Source organism: Stegostoma tigrinum, chromosome 8 (genome assembly GCF_030684315.1).
Source record: "Stegostoma tigrinum isolate sSteTig4 chromosome 8, sSteTig4.hap1, whole genome shotgun sequence".
NCBI lineage: Eukaryota > Metazoa > Chordata > Chondrichthyes > Orectolobiformes > Stegostomatidae > Stegostoma > Stegostoma tigrinum.
In genome coordinates this window covers 90,435,459-90,458,976 of record NC_081361.1, presented here as the reverse complement: position 1 = coordinate 90,458,976, position 23,518 = coordinate 90,435,459, and the positions used below count along the sequence as shown (strand labels likewise).

The 23,518-nt window shown below is 43.5% G+C and overlaps 1 protein-coding gene across 4 annotated transcripts in view; it reads left to right on the top strand.

Annotated features, from left to right (window-relative positions):
* The window catches only part of lmo4 (LIM domain only 4), a 30,118-nt gene extending 9,065 nt beyond the window's left edge, over window positions 1-21,053 (top strand). Inside the window, exons 1-5 of one of the 4 annotated variants that reach the window (XM_048539514.2) lie at window positions 6,981-7,554; window positions 8,681-8,971; window positions 14,618-14,714; window positions 16,368-16,523; window positions 20,279-21,053. In XM_048539514.2, coding sequence (XP_048395471.1) covers window positions 8,733-8,971; window positions 14,618-14,714; window positions 16,368-16,523; window positions 20,279-20,287 — 501 coding nt within the window. In that variant the 5' untranslated portion in view covers window positions 6,981-7,554; window positions 8,681-8,732 and the 3' untranslated portion in view covers window positions 20,288-21,053. Of the gene's footprint in view, window positions 1-6,980; window positions 7,555-7,840; window positions 8,130-8,309; window positions 8,436-8,680; window positions 8,972-14,617; window positions 14,715-16,367; window positions 16,524-20,278 lie in introns of those variants that run through there. The other 3 variants (XM_048539518.2, XM_048539515.2, XM_048539516.2) reach the window with 3 other exon arrangements.
* Window positions 21,054-23,518: the final 2,465 nt, after the last annotated feature.

Sequence of the window (23,518 nt, the reverse complement as noted above, 5' to 3'; positions counted from 1 at the left end):
GAGCATCTGTTTTACATAAATTATATCTTTTTGGGACGCTTCCAAATTTGCGAGGCATTTTTCAGAGTGACTGTACAGCGCCGAGTTCATTACCGGGGCCCTCCATGCTGTCTCAGAACCTAGAGGTGATTAAGTGTTCATTTCATGAGGGAATGATCTCAAAAGTTCTTACCCCGACTGCACAGTGTAATTAATTAATGCTCTTGGTCAGGTGCCGCCCCTGAATTCAAGGGCTCGAACAACCCCTGAGTACACTGTTAAGTGATTGTCTCAAACACAAGCGAATGCGTTTATTCCAATGCGCCAGAAATTTTATGTTGCAAAATGTTACCGGTTTCACTTTCTCTCTCCCATCAGCTCACCACACGCTAAACACTTGTATTCCGTGAGGTTATATTCAAGTGGACGATAGACATTCACTTTAAAACAAAAACCCGTCTTGATCACAGTGGTCAAAACATGCACCACAATGTAGCAGAATGGTTGGGGGGGGGGATGTTCTGAAGAGTCACTTTTACAGTGAGCTGAAAGCAGGTATTGTGAGACAAAAGGCAAACCAAATCAATTGTACGGCGAATAAGGATTCGAGTTTTGCTGTACTTTGCACCATGAATAGGGTTACTTCAAACAGCAAACGAAACAAGAATATGTCGCCCTGAAATACTAAAACCGGACTTAACTTGGCAACTAGTGCCCTGCAGTGTAACAAGAAGCTGTTTACGATTGTTTTGCAGTGTGATTCTCTTGACTTCACAGCAGCAGTTCGCTGAGTAAATTAAAATGCGTGCACATCAAACGTATTATAGTCAGATCTTAATCAGACCCTTCCTTTATCCTTACCCCATAATCTAATGAACATCGAGGCACATCTGACAGTGAGCGTCTGAAGAAATGATTAATTAGATGAAAACAATGGCAGGTACAGATTGCTGCTGGGGTGGGAACACATTGTCCACTCCCTTGGGAACTCGCTCGACCCCTTTGATATTACCTGAAGACATGAACCTATTTTAAACCCCCACATCAGATTCGCATTCATCAGATTTCGTGTCTTCCCATGTTCGTCATGCAGTTAGGAACATATCCAATCTCACCATTGTCAACAATCGCTGCAAACAGCGAAGATTGCGTGAGTTGGGATCTGGGTATTTATTCATTAAAATAAATATTTCTTATTTTATTAATGTCACACACTCTGATCGAAAACGCCCCGCTCATGCTTACGTCTTTTGTGATTTATTAGCTGTTCAGCTTTTTTTGTAATTTAAATATTTTCCTTCTGTCATTATGTCACATATTGCTAAGCATTGCGCTGGAAGACAGTACAATCTTTACGTCCACATTTTGAACGGGCGAAGTTAAGAGTGAACCATTGATGACCGATTCTAAAGATTTACCGAATGAAATTGTTCAAACGAAAACAAAAAGAAAATGCTGGAGATCACAGCGGCTCAGGTAGCAGACTTTCTGTGATCGGCAGCATTTTTTTTCCCAGTACAGATTCCAGCATCTGTAGTAATTTGCTCCGAATTTGTTCAAATCATCTAATGTAGGCCTCGAAATGTAGGGTAAACAACAAGTATTTTGACGTTCAGAACATGACTGGGAACAGGACTGGGACCTGGGTGGCGAGGTCGGAATAAGAGTCAGTGCGATGTTCGGTGTTGTCTTATTTCTGCGCATGTGGCTTCCTGTCAGATTACTTCTGTTAGGTTAGCCAAAGAAGTTGGAAAGGTTAATCCGTGTGAGTTGCTTTGTAATCTCACTTGTATTAAAACTAGCCCCATTGCAGCTGTAAAAAGGAGGCAGCTTTCAGGCCTAGGTAAAATGTGATGAGAATTTTGTTGAGATCACTTGTTTATAATAAAACCTGGCACGGTTTAGTATCTTGGAAATTCAAATGTGTCTGAGACGTAAATAAGTGGTCCACTCTGGAATGTCCCCACTCTTGTTGGGAGGGAAGAAACACACAAGGAGTCCGAAGTGTTGCGGTAACAGGCCGGCTATAATCGGGAACTGGTAGAGATCCCAACACTCTTCCCATCAAATGGATGATCACAAGAACTGTAATCCGTTTAACAGGCCTAAATTAAACCCTGGGAGAGGGAGACTCTACTCAGAGGTAGCGACCCTCCTCATTGTGCTGTAGATATTTTCGAATCAACCTTTTTCAGATACATTGTTGCAAACCTCTAGCGATGGTGAGATTTGAAACTGCGCTTTGTGGCTCAGCAGAGATAGGCAAAATAAATCACGTAGAAGTATGTTACACACGACCATATGTTTCCGACCATGGGCCAAAAGAAGTAGTTCTCTAACATATCGCATTTTTCAAAATGACGTACTTATCCAAAGGAAGGACCGCTGAACAACGGAACAGTTTGGACTCCTTGAGTCATTAAGACCATAAGACCATAAGACATAGGAGTGGAAGTAAGGCCATTCGGCCCATCAAGTCCACTCCGCCATTTAATCATGGCTGATGGGCATTTCAACTCCACTTCCCTGCACTCTCCCCGTAGCCCTTGATTCCTTGTGAGATCAAGAATTTGTCGATCTCTGCCTTGAAGGCATCCAACGTCCCAGCCTCCCCTGCACTCTGCGGCAATGAATTCCACAAGCCCACCACTCTCTGGCTGAAGAAATGTCGTCTCTTTTCCGTTTTAAATTTACCCCCTCTAATTTTAAGGCTGTGCCCACGGGTCCTAGTCTCCCCGCCTAACAGAAACAACTTCCTAGCGTCCACCCCTTCTAAGCCATACATTATATTGTAAGTTTCTATTATATCTCCCCTCAACCTTCTAAACTCTAATGAGTACAATTCCAGGATCCTTAGCCGTTCATCATACGCTAAACCTACCATTCCAGGGATCATCCTGTGAAGTCACGGGTAGCTGAGTGGTTAGCACTGCTGCCGCATAGTACCGGGGGAGCCGAGTTCGATTCTACCTTCGGGAAACTGTCTGTGTGGAGTTTGCATCATTCTCCTGGTGCATGCATGGGTTTCCTCCTGGTGCTCCTGTTTCCTTCCATTGTCTAAAGATGTGTAGATTAGGTGGGTTTTAGGGCCTGGATTGGATGCTCCAAAGTCGGGGCGAACTTGTTGGGTCGAAGGGCCTGTTCCCGCACTGCAGGGATTCTATGACCTATCAAGGTACCTCTGTACCCACTGAACTGTGGCACCAATTCGTCAAGTCATTTCAGCTTTAATGTGAAGGTGTACGGTGTTGGGCTGGGGTGGACAAGGTCAGAACTCATATGACGCCAGGTTATAGTCTAGCAGGGTCATTTGAAATCGCAAGCTTTCCGAAACGCAGATATTGTCTGACTTTTATGCTTTTTGTTTATTCTGGAGAAGGATCACTGGATGCTAACTTTATTTCCTCTCCATAATTGACGCCAAACCTGTTGAGTTTCTCCAGCGTTTTCTGCGCATATTTCAGCTGCAGGTTAAATTCGTGCTGGACTAGAGGCATCTTTGAAAAAAAAAGTCATGTACTAAACGGAACTCAGAACCATCCAGGGAATAAAATTCTCATCGGGTGACTCGGTTTTAAATTCATAGACGAAAACACAATTCGGATTTACTGCCCACGTTATCGCAACAGAACAACTGCTGACCATTCAGCAGTGCCATGGATGCACGCTAGATATTTGGGTAAAACAGGAGTTTATAGACAGAACACACAGGGGCGATTGCGTAAATATACCTGTACAACGAACAGAAGCTTTTGCAATGAAAACATTCAAACTGGCATTAGAAGGTTCGAATCAAGTGATAGAAGCCAGCATGAGGAGGTGGAATAACGTTGTTTGTTGGTTAGGATTATATACAAACGTAGCTTTCAATACCAACTTTAAATCGCGTAAAATTATTGCGATTACAGTAGTGTTTTATCACTGTAAATATCGCACCTTTATTGATTTTGATTTTTGCATGGATATTATATACGACCCATCGTGTTGTAAAATCAGTGGATCGCCTGTGGCGTTGCTCGCAAATACACACACAAAAATCCAACGTTCAGTAGGTGACAAAAAGCGTTGGATTTCAAGACATTCAGGGTGTAGACGCTCGAAATTGACAGTATGGAGCTTCGGGCACGGGTCTGCGTGCATTCATTATCGCAAATGTCGCGGATTACCTGCGTCCAGACTTATCTTCAACTGTGACACGGTGGCAGAGTCCAAGCCTCTAGACCAGGAGGCCAAGGTTCCAGGTCCCATCTGCTACAGAGGTGTGTCATAACATCCCTAAACAGGTTGGTTTGGAAATAATTCCATGGCTTCAGTGCTTGTGCTCGGGGTCACTTTTTTCTAGCGTCCCCGTCCTCTCCCAGAAGTAGTCAAGTTTCCTCATTCTACAATGTTTCCCATAGATTTTAGTGGATCTTTCTGGAATTGGTCAGTCTTCACGTGGAAGTCCAGAAAGTGAGTAGGTGCAGACTATTCTAACTGCGGAGGGCATCACCGAACAACCTCTCCACCCCAGCTTACCCTCCAGGAGAACAGGCAGGAACAGCAGAACGTCCGTGATCTATCCACTTCCGTCGACCAGAGCACATGGGCTAATTCCAACAGCCACAACTGGCTGAGGTGACCTCAGATACAGTGGGAAATCAGACCGAGAACCGAAGAGGATCCGAAAGATTTCCAGCGCCTGGTCAACCACCAGGTGGTGCTTTGATCCACCAAGCCAATGGGGAAAGCCAATGTTCGGATTCTCGAGTGAGGAAGGGAATCTGAGAGCATGTTTTTAATGTATTTAAATCTAACGTGGATGTGAACTTGGCTGCAACTTATTCCGCACCAGGGTGACAAATATGTAAAATTGGAATGTTCTGCAGGCAGGGTAATCCTGTTTGGTTTCCTATGCCCTGACGCTGCTGTTTCGAAAGGTTTTAACCCATAAACGGTATGATACAGAAACAGAATCAGGCCATCCGGCCCGTACAGCCTGCTCCACCATTCCATCATGGCTGGCTGTGAATCGGGATCACAAACAAAGTGAAGCTTTCCTGCATCAATATGAACCTGGACCAAGGGTATCAAACTATACATAGCCGAAAATCGGATTCCCTCGTAGTTTCTTAACTTATTTTTCAGAAGTTTGGGGATTTACACAGAGACTGACTGCCTGGCCTTTAGCGCAGTCTCCCAGGCAATCCGTTATATGACAGGTTAGGTTTCAAGTGTATTGTCAGCTTGGTTCATGGTTGTGTCAGAGCTGAATCGGGTTCCTACTTTCCTTTAACATGCCTGCACACTTACAGCGTTCACTGGAGAAACCTCGTGGCTGATTGTTTCTTCTTTATCCCCAATACAATGTTGAACTTCTGAACACTTTAACTCTGCACAGGTTGGAAACTTCCACATCATCATCTCCGTCATCACCAGAAAGCATGGGAGCAGCTGGGAGAAGTCCTAATCTCAGACTGATTCCTGGGATGGCAGGACTGACATGAAAAGAGTTGGATTAGATTCATTGGAGTTCAGAAAAATGAGAGGGAATCTCATAGAAGTCCATAAAATATTAACAGGACTGGACAGGGTAGATGGACAATGGATGTTCCCGTTTGTGGGGGAGGCCAGGACTAGAAGGTTACAGTCTAAGGTTAAGGGGTAGGCTACTTAGAACTGAGATGGAAAGAAATGTCTTCACCCAGAGAATGGAGAGCCTGTGGAATTCCCTACCAGAGAAAGTGGTTACGGCCAAAACATTGAATGTTTTCAAGGAGTAGATAAATTTCTGAGGATGAAAGGGTAAGGGGAGAAAGCGGGAATAGGGAACAGCCATGTCCTATTGAAAGATGGAGCCCCATGTTTCTGAACAATCCCAGCTGAGAGATCCCAGCACAAGTCAATAAAACAACGGCGACGGAGGATAGAAAATACTCGATAGCCTGGATCAACCGACCTCTTTAAGTGTGACAGCATCAAATACGAAACTGTAGACAATGTTGAAATTATAACATTTTTCTTTCTCTTGTTTACTCCTAAACCAGTTGCGTACACACACACACACACACACACACACACACACACACACACACACAGGATATAAAGAACTACAGATGCTGCAAATCTGAAAGAAAAACAGAAATTTCTGGAAAAGCCCAGCAGGCCTGACAGCATCTGTTAAGGAAAAAAAACAGAGTTAACGTTTCGGGTCCTGTCACCTTTAGAAAGCTAAATGAGACTGAGTTTGTCTCTCTCTCCAAAGATGTTGCCAGGCATGCTGAATTTCTGCAGTATTTTCTATTTAATTATTGGCCATGTTTACAGCCCGTGCCACAAGTATGCACACAGGCTACCAAACGTACTGTCGCAGTCAACTGATCTGATATAAACGATTCACAAATGGTGTCACACCGTTTTCATATCTAGTTCAACTGGATTCTACTTTACACAGTCATCATCTTTCTAGGTTAACCAAGAAACCAGAGTGTGGGTCCCGGCAGTGAGGGAGAAATCCCATCGCAGTGAAACCCAACTCGGTTCATAATACCATTCACTAAATGTGGTAGGGGAGCCGGGTTCGAGACCCACCTGATCCAGAGGTGTGTCTATACATCACTGAACAGGTCGATGAAGGGAAAAAAAATACCTGCCCTGAATTCAAAACTCCCCGTACTCAACAACCGCCAATTCTCACTAACTGACAGAAAGTTTGTGATAAAATGGTGAATTAAACTCGATAAAAACAAGAGCGGCAGGAAGGGGGTTGATGGGCATTTCGGAGATGGGACTGATGTTGGATATATGCTGTGCGTAAAGAACCCAGGGTTTGTTTGCTAATTCCTGTAAGAAGGGGGCAGCCTGGACAGTTTCTCCTGTGGGAGGGTGGATGCGTGTGTGTTTTTGCCGCTGTTCTGGTTGTCAGCAGAGATCGGGATTGGACGGCGGTGTTATTCCGTGTTGCATTGGGACGTGAGATGGTTGGTCCTCTGGGCTGACGTTTACGACTCTGAAGGAGGTGTGTGCGGCTTCATTCGCTGTCACCAACACATGTAGGTGCAGCGGGGAAAGGAGGCGGCAGTGCTGAGAGAGAGAGAGAGAGCGAACGAGTGAGCTGTGTGTACGTGAGAGAGAGAGGCACCCAGTCTCCCGCCGCACATACACACACAAACAACAACAAAAAACGTTCCAAAGCTTCAACCTGACTTCTTCCCCTATCTACATTTCACCGACCACTTCAGAGAGACTTGAGACGAGACGCAGACTGATCGGAGCAATCGATCCGCATGTACAGAAGTTAGAGGCCGGACGTATCGAAGGAGGAACTTCAACATTCACCTTCGTCAGTGAACGAAGGAAGGACGGAGAGAAAAGGGGAGAGCCGAGAACGCTATTTACCGATTAACGAGAAGGAAAAAAGGGCGCTCGATACAGAGAGAGAGAGAGAGTTTGACGCTGTTAAGGCGGCCAGCAATTGAATTCTTCCGATTGCAATCGAAATCCAGACGGATATTTCAAGACCGTAGCAAATAGCTGATAAGCAGCCGTTCTCAAAAAAATCACCCACAATACCGAGACAGCGGAGGGAAGCAGGAGGTAAGGCTGCAGACTCGTGTGTGTTTTACATTCAGTATTTAATCTAGATGTGTGTAAATCTGGATTTCACTCGGGGGGGGGGGCGGACGGAGGGGGTTGCTGGAGATTGGGATTTTTCCTCTGCAGGCTGAGAAAGGGGTGTGTGTGTGGTGGAGGCTGTTTTGTGGTCGCTGCCTTAGCTACATAATATCTCCCCCCCCCCCCCCCACCACGTCTCTCTCTCTCTCACTCTCTCTCTGCAATCCCCCCAAACCACACACGGCTGGAGTTCCAGCCCTGACCGCTTCTGTTTCAGCCCCAGAGCCAGCTCCGGCCGCAGCTCTCATTGCAGGGCTCCCTCTCAATTAATTCTTAGAAAACGCAGTGAAGTTAAAAAAAGCGAATTTTTGTTTGTTTGGAGGGTTTGTTGAAAGGAGGGATTGGCTGTGGGAAAGATACAGAATATTATCACTTTGGAATGAAACTTAACCAGGGCCCGGACTCCGGGTTTTGGGGAGGAGGGTGGAGCTAACATTATGTTTTTTGGATGATTTCAATGCATTTTTACAAAATAAAAAGGAGTCACCGTTTGGGAGGTTAGTGATTTTTTTTGGCGCCCTATTCGCTCGGCACGGCGATTTCTCTCCCTCTCCTGCCAGCTTTATTCTGCCTGAATTGTATTTTCCTTTTAAAAAGAAAGATATTCGGGGAAAGCTGAATAGCATCAGGCACATGGTCAGGACGACTAACCATTCCAGCACCCCCCCCCCCCCCCCACCCCGTTCTAACCACTCTGTTTCCACCGAGAGAGGCGGAATCCTGTTGAAATGACACCGGAGCAACATTCAGATTACAGATCAAGGACAGATTAGACCACACTAAACATTTGCTTTGAGTAACAGGTTAACAAGAATTGGTTTAATTGGCATTTTTTTGTTTTTTTGGGGGGGTGAAGGCCTTAGTAATCACTGGGCCCGATTTCTGATTTCCTTCTCATCAATCTGTTCCAACAAAAATACAATCGTGTTTCTTTCTCCCCCCCCATTAATACATTTCCCACCTCTTTCCCACTCACCCCCCCCCCCCCGTTTATTCCGTCCTTCTCCCTTCCCCCTTCTCTTTCTGTCTCTCCTCCCGCCCAATGTAGATTCGAGGGAGGGCGACAGTGTATTTTCTCTCTCTCTCCTCGCAAGAAAAAGATGGTGAACAACGGGAGCTCGCAGCCGCCCACGGGCAGCGTCAACCGCGCGGGCTTGGCTTGGAAGATGTGCGCCGGCTGCCGGGGGAAGATCGCCGACCGTTTCCTGCTGTACGCCATGGACAGTTACTGGCACAGCCGCTGCCTCAAGTGTTCTTGTTGTCAGGCCCAGCTCGGCGAGATAGGAACTTCCTGCTACACCAAGAGCGGTATGATCCTGTGCAGGAACGATTATATCAGGTACATTTCTCCCACAAACCTAACTTCAGGCAGCTCCTATTACTGATGGGTTTTTATTTCGTAAAAAAAGACAGACTTGAGAATCCTTCACTCGACAAACAAGCACCCCCCCCCCCCCCCACCCCCACCCCAGGACTGCTGGAATCCAGCAACAAAAAAAACTACTGGAGAAACTCAGCAGGTCTGGCAGCATCTGTGCGGAGAGAAAGCAGAGTCACTCCACGTTAACTCTGCTTTCTGCCCGCACAGATGCTGCCAGACCTGCTGAGTTTCCCCTGAAATTTCTGTTTTTGTTACTGGACAAACTCAGCAGGTCTGGCAGCATCTGTGCGGGCAGAAAGCAGAGTTAACGTGGAGTGACTCTTCCTCGGGGAGGATTTCTGTGGAAGGGTCACTGGGACCTGAAAAAAAACGTTAATTCTGCTTTCTCTCTTCACAGATGCTGCCAGACCTGCTGAGCTTTTCCAGCAACTTCTGTTTTCGTTTCTGCTGGCCAATCGAGTTTCTCCAGCAATTGGCTATCCTTCAATGAAGGACTCAACCTTTCCTCCTTCGCCTTGAGGTGTTTGGTGACCCTCAGGTTAAACCATCGCTGGCTCTTCGCGAATGAGTCTAGATTAATTTAGGATATCTGGTCGGCATGGACCAGTTGGACCGGAGGGCCTGATTTGTGCTGTACATCTCTATGACTCTAGAATGAGAGAGCAGCCCACCGTCTGGTAAGAACCAAAAGAACTGCAGATGCTCTAAATCAGGAACAAAAACAAAGTTGCTGGAAAAGCTCAGCAGGTCTGGCAGCATCTGTGGAGGAGAAAACAGAGTTAACGTTTCGGGTCCGGTGACCCTTCCTCAGAACTCAGAACCGTCTGGTAAGATTCTGGAGACTGTACCAGCAATTCTCTCGAAAGAACCACTCTCTCCCCCGCCATATACATTTAACTGATTTGAAGATCCCTACATCCTGTTAAATCAGATATCTGTTGTGTTTCTTCTCTCAGATCTCACCTCCCATCCCTCCTTTTTAAAAATCTACTAAGGAAAAAGGGAATTGCAATTTAAAATTTCCTCCAACCAAGGGAAATTTAAAATCGAGAGTAAATCTGCAGCTTGCTCTCTCTCTCTCCCTCCCTCCAAAATGGGACTTCCAAACTCCTTTGATATATCGGAAAGATTACAGTAACGCGATTGGAGGAGGTGGACAAATTAAATTGTTTCATGTCATTTGATTTTTTTTGTGATATTTGAATTGACGTCTTACAGTCATTCCAGCCAGTAACTGGAAGATTTGCAAACGTGCAAAGGCATCGTTTCTGAGGTTTGCATTTCTCTCTCTTTCTCTTTGCAACGGTTAAGCTGTACGTTCCCGTCACTCAGAAAGTCGAGAATGCGTACGCTTCTTCCATGCGGAGTTAGCCAGACCCACAAGGTCAAAGAAATTAAATGGGGTTAAGAATCTCATAAGGAAGGTGATGCATTTTTAATTTAAAATATGCGTCTGCTCCATGTGGAGTGTGGGGGTGGGAGAGGAGGAGGAGGAAGCGGAAGTTCCTGGGAAAGTTGACTTTCCGTGACTTGGGAGAGAGAAGGAATTTTATTAAACCTGAAGACGATGGAAGTGAGAGTTATTATCGTTTTCCACAACCGTGTAACCTTCTTCTTCTTGGCACGTGACTGAGCCTCCAATCATCTAAATGGAAGGGGCTACAGAGGGGATCACATGTCACAACTTTCAAGAGATTAAATATTTCATTTCTGTGAGTGTTTCTCTCTTGGGGGGGTGCGTAATTTTTTTTCCCTTAAAGGTTGAGCAAGTTTAGAGCTGCTGTGGATTTTAGTGGCAATGAACTTGTCAGATACTAAATCACAGTCGAGAGAAATAAAAAGCTCTGATTTCAACTCGATAGGGGAATAATTGAAGTGAGATTGGTTGGATTCTGTGTGTGTGTGTGTGTGTGTGTGTAAAACTGCTTATTAATTCAGCCCCCAGCCCCCACTATATGGTATATCCTGGTTCTCCTTTTACTAGATTCCAGACTAATTAAGAATCAGTCTGGATCTACACTTTTATTTTTGGGGGCGCGGGGTGGGGGGCGTGGAATGTTGTTAATAAGCTGGAGATTGGTGGGTGACAAACACTAGAGCCTGTAGTTTCAGATCTCCCAGATAGAGCATTCAATAGGACTCGGCACAATTAAAAGCTTTAATTAGTGACAGCTCTTTCACTGTCCCTCCTTTTACATATATTTTTCTCTTTAAAAAAACTAATGAGATATTCGACAGGCTCGATTTGAGTGCTGGTGAGCAGAAGAGACAAAATGAATAGAACCGACAGCTAAGAAACAAAACATTTAATTAAGAAAATTGGCTTTTGAGAGTGGGATTACCACCAGCTCGGGTGGCGCTTTTGCTCTCTCTGTTTTATAATTCCCAGGCACGGAAATGAAATGATACACTCCCCCTCTCTTTCACTCCTCTCTCTCATTTCACTTCCCACTCTCTCACCATCCCCATTTCCTCACTCTTCCCACTTTTCCACTCCCCCTCTTTCACTCCCTCCCACCTTCACTCCTTTCCCCCTCACTTCCTCCCCTTCCTCTCACACTCTCACTCCCTCCTCCATCTCGGTCCCCCTGTCTGACTCTTTCCCCCTTCCTCACTCTGCCCCCTCCCCTTTCCCACTCTCCCCCTCCCAGTTTTGGCCATGCTGCTGAAGCTGAGAGTTCATTACTGAGCCTCAGTTTGAAGTGTAGCCACTTTAGCACAATGACAGTCGGCGAGTCACGGAACTATTAGTGAGCGAAAAAAAACCCTCTAGTATTTCAAAAATTAATTAAATCGCATGCAATTTAGGGGGACGTTTATCTTGATTTGTCATAACAGCATTAATTCAAGGTCTTTAATTCACCAGGGGCCATATCTGTTACTCGGAATTAGCCAAGCGTCATTTTAGCTGTTTACAGTCTCACCCCGTTATCCAAAAGAAGTCTCGTTTTTGTATTAATTTTTATCCGCAGCCTTTTTACTGCTTCCCCCCTTTCCTCCCGGTGTTCCTTTTGTTTGCGATTATGCAAAAAGCACCGCTTTCTGTATCAGTGTGCTCCAGTTCAGGCGCTTGGAAAGAGTTCGGTTTCATTTTGATGTTGTGATTGATTGCGGTCCGAATTGTTGAAATATTAACGACCTTTTCCTCACGAAAATTGAAACCAATTTTCAGTCGTCACAGTCTGAGGAGGAGGGGCTGGAGGGGGGGTGTTGTAGTGGTGAGGATGAGGAGGGTAGAGTGCGGGAATTAAACCCTCCTGTTTTCATTAGTTGGCGCTGAGTTGGTGAGGTGTGAGGTATGAGATCCAACAAGCAGGAGCAGGAACCATTGGGAACCCCAAGTCAGACCGATAGAGGCTTAATCGAACGCTTCGGGTTCCCGAGGCTCCATTAAAGAACAGTAAATGGACTTGAGGAATTCCCCCTGTTTGGGGCGATTGACATTCGAGTCACGCAGCTCCCAAAGTGAAAAGTTTAAGCTAATGTTACACATTTTGCCTTGTAAGCGCAGCCGCCTCCCATCTGTCGAGAACTGCAATGTAATTGCCACCCAAAAAACAAACATTCCGATCAAATGCACAGACTTTTTGTTTTGGGTGGGAGATGGTCCCTGCAGTCGGAAATCTAATGAATACTAGAAATACGTCTGGCTGTTTTGTTTAAACCTCCAAGTTAGCAATTCAAGCTAATCACCAATTTGCAATACTTGTACGTTCTAAAGTGAAAATTCTGTCAGATCAAACCCAGGGAGAGTTTTTCAACCTTCCTCGCCCCACTCTGTGCGCCCCTCTCCCCACTCTCTGTGCGTCCTTCTCCCCACTCTCCCTACTCTCGGTGCGCCCCTCTCCCCACTCTGTGCGTCTCTCACAATTCTGTTGTTCAGCTCACTGAGGGTTTATGGAGTCTTTCTCTGCAGGTAACTCGGCTTCAGTACGAAGTGTCTGTCGCCTGAGTCCCGCCGTTGTGAATATTTTGTAAACACGTTTTCCCAGGCGGGTTTGGCTGGCTTACTGTGTCCTGTAACCTCGTCGTTCATGCTTTTTGTTTTGCTTTCTCGGGGATAGGGTTGAAAACATAGCCCCAACATAAAAAGCCCACGCCACCCCAAAATACTGGAGAGAGCAGCCCCTTCCTGCAGGATGTTGAGCAGTTAATATTGTTCTGGAGGTCACCGTCGCCGTCACATGAAGCATTAGAATTCAGCCACCAGCGTGTCGATGTGTATCTGAACTAATTAGTTTTGAGATGGAGTTTTGATTGCAGTTCTGCAATCGATACCAGTGCAAAATTTGTTTCTGGCGCGCCCTATTAAAGGCTATCTTAAGCGAGCAGCTTTACTGCGCTGTGTGTCGATAGTTTTAATAAACAACTTGGAGACTATTTTTCAATAAAGTCGCGACAGCAAATTAGTACAACGCAAGATGACAGCCCTGAAGCTGAAGGCGCGCTTATTATTCAGAATAAATACATGTGGCAGGAAAAAAATGGATATGGGAGAGAGAGTGTAAATGGAGAATTATTATTTTAATTTATTTAGTTGCCCTAGTCGCTTCCCTTGAAATCGCCTTAGGTTTACTTTCAGCTGGAGAATACTGCACGGAGCGCCAGGGTGATGGGGAATGGCAGGCGATCCCCGTAAATTACTTTTTTTCGTCAAATCGAAATTTCATTCTGGTTGTTAGGGAACGTCGAACTGAGGCAGATGAAGTCATTCTGAGTTGGGCTGCAGTTCTCCCCTCAGCAGATAAGGAAGCCTGAACACACATTTCATTACATTACAGAACACAGGCGTCTGGAGCGGTGAGAGGGGAATCTGCACTGTCCATGCACTGCCTGAGAAAGTTGACCCTTAGACACACCCGCAGAGTTTTCTTTCTTATGGAAGGGGGGAACGTTTGGCAGCATAGGGCTATGACATAGGCATGGAACGGGTGAAGGTTTCAGCTCGAGAGCCTGTAAGGGCAATTTTGGAGTAAAACAGACTTATGGGGTTATTCCCTGTTAGCAAAACGTTCATTTTGGAGCTGACCAATAAGGCTGACAGCTAATCTTTGTGACAAAGGCCATCTCTATGTCTCAGTCTTTCTGTGGGCAGATGGTTTGGTTCCAACATTGTCTGTTTTATAACACACTTTCTTGGGTTGGATCTCACTTTGACTGATGGTGCAATTTTTTAATGGTGACCTTTATACTTCTGTTTCAGACAATTTTAGTTCTCCCATTGGAGACTTCACTGCTATCTCCTTACCTAGTCAACTCCCAAAGATGACCAACCGTTCAATATTCCAAAGTAGTTAGGTCTCAAGGATGATGTTAAGTCATTATTCTGACTCCATTTGAACACATTTTTTAAAATGGTGCAAGTAGTATTTGGAGCGAGGGAATTGGATTGAAAGGCAATTAACAAATAATGAAATGGTAATGTCCATGAGATGTACAGCTCTTTAGCAGAGGTCATGTATGCTAAATGCTGGGAGCTACAAACATCTCTCTCCTTTCCTTCCAGTCAACTTTCCCCTGTAAATCAGTAACTGTTGAAATGTTTCACAGCAGCTTCTAGATAATGAGGATAATGTCTAACTGTTGTCACGCTTTTGTCTTTAGATTGTTTGGGAACAGTGGGGCGTGCAGTGCGTGTGGACAATCGATACCAGCTAGTGAGTTGGTTATGAGGGCACAAGGCAACGTCTATCACCTCAAGGTAATGGCATGCATCCTGCTTAGAGGGATTTCTGAACTATCATTATCTGGGCAACTTTCTTACACCTGAATTAATGCATAAATGTGAGGTTATTCACTTTGGAAGCAAAAACCAGAAGGCAGATTATCACCTGAATGGCTGTAAATTGGAAGAGGGGAGTGTGTAGTGGGACCTGGGTGTCCTTGTGCGCCAGCCGCTGAAGGTAAGCATGCAGGTGCAGCAGGCAGTAAAGAAGGCAAATGGTATGTTGGCCTTCGTTGCAATAGGTTTCAAATACAGGAGCAGGGATGCGTTGTTGCAGTTATACAGGATCTTGGTGAGACTACCCCTGTAACATTGAATGTAATTTTAGTGTCCTTTTCTGAGGAAGGATGCTCTTACTCTCGAGACGGAGCAGCGAAGGTTTACCAGGCTGATTCTGGGGATTGGTGGTACTGACGTATGAGGAGAGAGTGACTAGGTTGGGATTGTTTTCGCTGGAGTTTGCTGGATGAATGGTGGGGGTTGATGGAATCTCATAGAGACTTACAAAATTCTAACAGAACTTGACAGGGTAGATGCAGGGAGGATGTCCCCAATGGTGGGTGTGCCCAGAACCAGGGGCCATTGTGTGAGGATTTGGGGTAGACCATTTAGGATGGAGATGAAGAGACATTTCTTCACCCAAAGAGTGGTGAGCCTGTGGAATTCATTACCACAGGAAGTAGTTGATACAAAAAAAATGTATTCAAGAGGCGACTAGACATAGCACTTCGGGCGAATGGGATCAAAGTTTATGGAGAGAAAGCGGGATTAGGCTATTGAGTTGGACAATCAGCCACGATCGCGAAGAATGGTGAAGCACGCTCGAAAGCTGAATGGCCTCCTTCTGCTCCTATCTTCTATATTTCTATTACCACTGGCATCTTCACTGAGTATAAAAATGATCACTCCTGCCCCACTCTTGTGCACTGAGCTCTTTTACAGTAAATCGGTAATTTGAGACTCCAAGAGCACTCACCCAGTATGATGTTGTGATGTGTGGAAATATCCACAGCATTGGCACAGGCCATTCAGCCCAATTGGCACTAATGGTCCCTATCAGCCTTTTATCAATCCACTTTATTCCCTCCCCACCCCCATTAGCACGGAAATCTTCTTTTGGATATGTTGATCTACTTTGTACTAAGAAGGACTGTAATGTTTAACTTTGTTTCTTTATTTTTCTTCTTTGTACCTAAGATTTTCAACTGTTGTACCTAAGATGGCACTGGGAGTAGAGACATTGTACACTTTTCACTGTTCTCATGTACTCCGCGACAACAAAATCTTATTCTAATTCTATCGTACTATGTTGTTCACGTCAGCTAGTCTTTTGTGGTAACAAATTCCACATTCTTCGTTTACTTTTAGGGATCGAGATGTTTTTACTGAATTCCATTATCTGATTTATTACTATCATATTTACAGCTCTGTAATTGGAAACATCTCTGGTATGTCCACCCTTTCAAACCTCGCCATAATTTTAAAGAGCTGTATTAGGTAACTCCTGAGCCACCGCCTTTCTGAGAAATCAGCCCAGATTTGCAGCCGTTGCATAAGAGGGTTGAGTTTATCTTAATACTATTGCTTGGTAACTAAAAAATGCTACTTTTGTTTCTCCGTTCCCTACAGTGCTTTACTTGTGCCACTTGCCGGAATCGTCTTGTCCCTGGAGACAGGTTTCACTATATCAATGGCAGTTTATTCTGTGAACATGACAGACCCACGTCCCTTATCAATGGACATTTGAATCCACTTCAGAGCAACCCTCTACTATCTGACCAGAAGGTAAGCATGGGTCCTGTGTGACTTCTGCCTCCTTTTTATATTTTGTGCTGAATCAGGGGAAGGAGCTGCCTTATTGTAACACTTGCAGGTTTTTTTGGAGATGTTGCGTGGAGCGAATTGCAATCCATCTCCAATATGAAGTCTTTTTTAAAATTTAATGTTAAATATTAAGATGTTGTAATATGTAGTGTGTAAACACACCATTAACTAGAATGCAGTTTGTTCCTTTAATTAAAATAACCAGGGTGGTAGGAGTTGTGCCATGTGATCTAACTTTTCTGTGACATTGAGCTGACATTATGGGATGCTCCAGCAAGGTTATTCCATGCGTACTAGCTTGTCTTCTCTTGCTCTTTGTTGTACCTGAGTTTTGGATTAAAGCACAGTATCTGGTTTGGCACTGGCTTCTATATGCAGTGTGTGCTTTCCTCCTCCCGTCAATAAATAAATAAAAATCAGTTTTATTGGCGAAGATAAGAGACTCAAATCATTTTGCACTACTAGTGGGTGGATCTCATTGACATGTTTGAACCTGACACAGCAAATGTTTGATGTAAACGCTTCCATGCTTTCCACACTTCTTTGCTCCTTGCTTAGTTTACATATGGAAAAACAAACACTGGAGCCATTTTATGTTCCAAAAGCTGCCTCAACTTTGAGAAGGAGGCTTTCCTTGAACAGTTTAACCAGAAGTGAGAACTACTGAGTGATGTATTGGGGTGGGGGTGGTCTGTCCCCTATTGGATTCAATTCGGAAGCACTCTGTACAAAAGCAACACAATTCTGCATTTCTTCATGTTGCTCCGTATTGTTGATCTGCATTTCTAATATGATCTGAGTACCCTGTTAGGCTGAAATCATATTAAATATTGCAATGTTTCACATTTTCCACAATGAAGTTTCTCATTATGGGAGGGGGTGAATTATACTTGTGGGTTAGCAGTCTTGTCTTGGCAAGGTTGCAGACGTTATGCAATCTATTCAGCAGCATTCCTTCACAGTCTTTTATGACTGTGTGTGACACACTACGTCCCTTGTCTCTTCCAGTTTGTAGAAATGACTCTTTACCCTTGTGTCGCTAATAACAACTTGGTAGTATCCACCCACTGTCCTTCAGAGCTAGTCTTCACCATCCTGTGACCCATTTTTAAATTTAATCTCTTGACCTCCTATTCCAGCTATGCATTGATAACGGATAAGCAGGCTGAGTGGAAGAACTGCAATAGAATCAAAATGTTTAGGGTTTAATGTGAAAATTATCTTGGGTGATTCAAAAAAAGACTCCCATCTGTTTTGCATGCACCCTGAAGCTTGTTTACCATCGACTTTTACTAGTTTAGACATGCTGATTGAAGTTTAGTTTCTGGCTTTGGCACATAGTGGCTCATAATGGTTAAATTTGGATTAAGAATGACAGTGGAGGCCAACTCTCTGGATACTTTCAAGAAAGAGATGGATAGAGCTCTAAAAGATAGTGGAATCAAGGGTTAAGGGGATAAGGCAGGAACAGGATACTGATTATGGATGATCAGCCATGATCATAATGAACGGTGGTGCTGGCTCGAAGGGCCGAATGGCCTACTCCTGCACCTATTGTCTATTGTGAATATTTGACATAAGAGTCTTGGTCTCTTAATAATAACACTGTTCCTATATAAATAGGACAGCACTCTAGTTACTGTGGCGTCATTAGTAAACCTGTCTCTGATTTTAAACATGTTTTCAAATGCGCTGCTGCTCAGTCCCTTAGTAAATGTGTGTCTATTTAAACACAAGTTATAATACTTTAGTGAGAAACCGTGTCTCCAACTCAAAAGAGGATGAGATGAGTTTAAAGATTGTAAATGATTTGTTCTGCAAGGAAAGTGAACAGGAAAAGTTTGTGTGTGGTGAGTCATTATAAAGCTCAAAATGGAGCTGGACAAATTGTTCACCACATATGTTTTTCTTTCCCACTTTCCACATAAATAGATGCAATGGGGGATCTCAAGTGGTTCAGGTCTTAGCACGAAATTGCCCCTTGATCGAGAACCATGGCTCGGAAAGCAGTGCACTTGCTTCATTGGGAGCTACCTGGGATCTGGAGTGACACCAGGTTTTTGGTTCTGGTTAGATCTCAGCCTGAGCCACTATGATCCTGCTTCCTGCTCTGCCACCAGTCTTTCAAATGACCCCGTCTTCTCTGCAGACAATTGCAAGTGTTCACTCATGGTTCAAAGAGCCAAGTGGATTCAGCAATACTGAAAGGGTTAATGGGTTGGAATTTTAACAAGTGTTAAACAGATGGGGGTTTTTTTTGCCTTCTCGACATCAGAGTAATGTCAACAATTCTGTGCCAAATGCAGCCTCGCCTTTTAAAGGCACTTTTCCCCCAACGTCCACTTTTAACCTTGTATTCTTTGGGAAGTTTATGAAAAATAGCAGTCTCCCCACCACCCACGCCCCTCCAGTTAGGCAGCTCCTTGCCTCCCCCCGACCCCTGCTATCCACTTCTTTGTTACTAACTAAACAGGACTCTGCTCTGGTAGGCTAAGTACTGGCAAGGACAGAAAGAGAGCTGGATAAGTTTTTGTTCCTTAAAACAAAATGCAAAACATTTCCATTAAAACAGCATAATTGGTGTTGTCTCTGTCGATAGGGGCCGACATTTGATGTTCATTTATTAAATAGGCGATAGGCTGCTCCCTAATCTCTTTGTTCAAGACAGACAAATTACCTTTCTCACACTGTGGTCAAACTCAGGGGAATTATAGCTCAATGCCTCAGCTAGTTTAATTAGCCTGCAAGTGGGGGGTTGCAAATTGCTAGTGCACCTCAGGCTTTTAGTAGCTCGATGAGAGGGTGAAACAGGGAAAAGCACTAATCCTAAACTGATAAAAGTTCTAAACTGGTGAAACATCAATAAAATAGAACTTCTATCTTTAAAAAAATGACGTGTACTTAGCTAGCTTATTGGGTGTTGGTTGGTTGCTATATTGTTTGGAAAGCAAGCATTTCTCTCTCAATTGCGACACTGTTTGCCTCACCAGTTCAGCATTTCACTGTCTTAAGAAAAACTTTTGACTTTTTTTATTGAACTCTGCAACTTGGTTAACTAAGTTTGTGCCTTTTTTTTCTCTGCACTCCATTGCAAGTGATTGCAGGCTATGGTTTCAGTGATGGTGTGCAGTTTTTTTAAAACCCTGTCTGAGTTCCATTCTTCCCTGTTTTATTTGGGAAATGAAAGCAAGGCTTCCATTTTGTAGTTCTCTTCATCCATTTGATAGATACCATTTTATCAATTTTTGTTTGTTTGGTTTAAAAATAGTCAAATTGGTTCCTTGATCAGCACACACCAACCGAGTCCGCATCGAGTGATTTAAGTAATTTAAAATCTAAGTGGTCTGAAACAAGACAGCTGCCTAGAATAAATGTTATGTGCCTGAATGTTATGTTCTGGCTGAAACTCCAGAAATTTAGTTGAAAGCTGGATTAATGTAATGGAGATATGTGGCACATCTTGTCTATACCGTTCTGAGTGAAATCAGCTTTTCTAGTTCAGGCAGGCAAGCTGCAGGGCAAGGAATTTTTTTAAAAAAACTTCCAATAAAGTGAAGATTGGGAAATAGGAGAAGCATCCGAAAAATAAGGTGTATATTTCTTGCAAGTTTGTCTTGGTAGAACAGGGTGGGGGATAATTGGGGAAGAGAAGGCTTTGATTATGGCGCACTTTCCCATATCCTTGAGCTAACTTTTATCACTGTTTTGATCTGCAGGTTTGCTGAGATGGTTTTGAGCAGTGCAGAATGCGTGCCTTCATGCCTTTTCGATCTGGCTCATCGCAGGTGGACCCCACTTTGTTCCAGTAGACAGTCATGTTTTTTGGCTGGTTTCAACGCCAGGTACTCGACGACATTGCACACTTATATACCCTTGCTAGTTTGCTCTCACCAAGCTGTTCTTGCATTAAAAGTGACTTGAGGACACCAGATTATGGACTCCGTGAACCCGGGCTAATGAGACTGTTCAGAAAGGGGGTGGGGAGGCAAAAATACATATGGCCCATTTTGGAGGACATCTGGAATAATGACAAATTAAACTAATTACTGGAGGTTTTGAGATGTGCTTTGTACCTACATTAATAATTAGCAGGGCACTGGCCTCGGGATTCCCCCTCCTCCCTGTATTCTATTTTCTTTACGACATCCTTGCAAAAAATTGTGTTGGCTCTTTGTATTTCTAAGTGTTGTATTGACAATGTGTTTATTGCTATTATTAATAAAGAGGCGGCAATGGGAGAAAAAAAATCCAGTGATTTTTGTGGTAGTTCTCTATCATATAAACACTTTTAGTGGTTCTCTGTACAATAACATGTATGTATGCATGTATGTGATTTGTAAAATGTTGCTTCTCCCCCTCCAATCCCAGCAAAATCATCCCAGCTTTCTAGTATCTAATGTAGGACTTTAAGAATGGAAATTTTATTTGTGATATTTTCAAAAAACAAACATTTGCTCTAGTATGGTGTATTTAAATAATAAAAAGCTTGAACTGGGGAAAGATGAATTGTGTGTGTTCTTAAATAAACTTAAATAAGCACCACAAACTCCAGTTCCATTTCTCGTAAAACTGGGAGAAATAGTTTTTAATATGTCAACTTTTAGTAAGTTCCATCTATTTAGTATTGGCTACAATGAAAAAACGCTTTATGTACTTTAGATTATAGACCTATTATGTTACAAATGTCATTTGTGCTCAGATAATCCATATGCATGCAGTAAAGTAATGTCTTTGATCTGTTTATGGTAGTGGGGGAGGAGTGGAGCGGCGCGGGTGAGTGGTAATGGATCTGAAAACTTTAAATCTAAACGAGAGTATCGTAAATCACCAAAGTCATGTTTAGAAGTATTTCGCACCAGAAGTTTTCATTAGAAAATATATGAATGAACTTTTGATAGAAGGAGCTAAAGGTTGGAGAAAATTGTGCCACACCAATTGTTACACAGAGAGAGGCTGGTCAGACCTGCATTCTATCATTGAAATGTATGTCCTGATAGGTTAATACAAGGTTTTCACCCGGAACAAACAAGGAACATAACGTTCTATAAATCAGGGCAGCACTGAGTCCAGTTTAAAAAGCCATTAACTGAGGGCAGGAATTTGACAGAAATGACCTGCTTTTCTGTCTTTGGTTTCATCTTAAGTGACAGTGACACTGCGTTAATGTGGGAGAACGCTGACACTTATCACAGGACACTGTTTAAAAAGCAGTATTTGCCTTTTGCTTTTAGCAGATTTTCTCTTTGGTACAAATGCGTTTTTGAACAAAAGCACCTGGATTTTTTTTGGCATTATGCAACTGGATCATGCTTTTTAAAAAGGTTTTAAAATCTCTGTTACAAGCAAAATGTGATGATAGATTCAGAAGTTAGGCTGACACATAAGCTGAAACCTGTGCACTCCTGATTTACCTGGATTTCCTGCAAGTAACCCAAGCCATGTTGAGAAACTGGATATTGCAGATAGCAAAAAATGAATTCCAACGTCTTTAAGGTAAAGACTTATGATCTGTGCAAATCTTTCAGCTGATTTAGATCTACTTACCAAAAATGTCTTCCCTGAAATCTTTTAAATTCTATATTTTAGTCTTTGTTTATCGCTTGGTTCGGTTTCTACTCGGAAGTGTCTCAGGTCATTTGTTACATTAAGGGTGCTCTTCTCTATTTTTTTTCTCACTCCTTTTTTAAGGCACTCACTTTAAAAATCTATCCTTTTTTACCAAGCATTTAGTCACCAGTCCTAATATGTATACAGTATCAAATCCTGGTTTGTAACATTTACTATGAAGTGCGTTGCGAATTGTACAAAGCTGCTATATGGATGCAAGTTGTTGTTTGCAGTACCCCTCTGAAACTTAATATAGGGATTTTAATTTTGTTTTTTGAAAAGGCTTTTGTGTTCTGACTTGTTGAACGGCAGCATTATGGTTGTGTTACTAGGCAAGTAGCCCCAAGACTTGAACTCACGATTTCAAATTCCACCCAGCACCTAGAGAAATTTAAAAGCAGTTCAATAATTTCAAAATACAATGATAATATTGGTAATAGTGACCATGTGACAATAGATTGATGTTAAAAACCCTTCGGGTCCATTAACGTCTTTTTAGGGAGAAATCTACTAACCTGACCCGTGGGTCTATACATCGCTCTGGACTCACAGGAGTTTGATCGTCTTTTAACTGTCCTGTGAAATGGCCTAGTAAACAGCCGAAGCTGTTGTCAAGAAAGTGAATCACCTGCCACCTGGTGTTTTGAGATGAGCAATAGATACCAGCCAGGTCCACATACTGTGAATGCAGTAAGAAGTGGATTTCCATGCAGTCTTCGCAAATGTCATTATATGAATAGTGACAGGACACGATCCCTTTTATTAAAATTTTTAGATGCACAGTGGCACAGTGGTCAGCACTGCTGCCTCACAGCACCGGGGACCTGAGTTTGATCCCACCCTCAGGTGACTGTCTGTGTGGAGTTTGCATATTCTCCCTGTGTCTGCATGAGTTTCCTCCCACAGTCCAAAGATGTGCAGGCTAGGTGGATTGGCCACGCTAAATTGCCCATATTGTTCAGGGATATGTATATTAGGTGGGTTATAGGGACGGGTCTGCGTGGGATGCTCTGAGAGTTAGTGTGGACTTGTTGGGCTGAAGGGCCTGTTTCCACACTGTAGGGATTCTATGAGATATACTATGTTCGTGAAATAAATATATTTCAGGTGTACAGTCTCTGGATTTAGTAAGGCAATAAATGGTGATGATAGAGCTGAAATTTTGATGTTGACCAGATTAATGTCGACATAAGAACAGGTAGCCGAGGAGCAGGAATAGACAATTCAGCCCCTCAATCCTTGTATGGCATTCAATATGATTGTGGTTGATCTGAGCTTGGACTCAGTTGCACATGGAAACCCCCCCTCCCCCCCGCTGTACTTCTAGATTCTTGACTAACAAAAGGCAT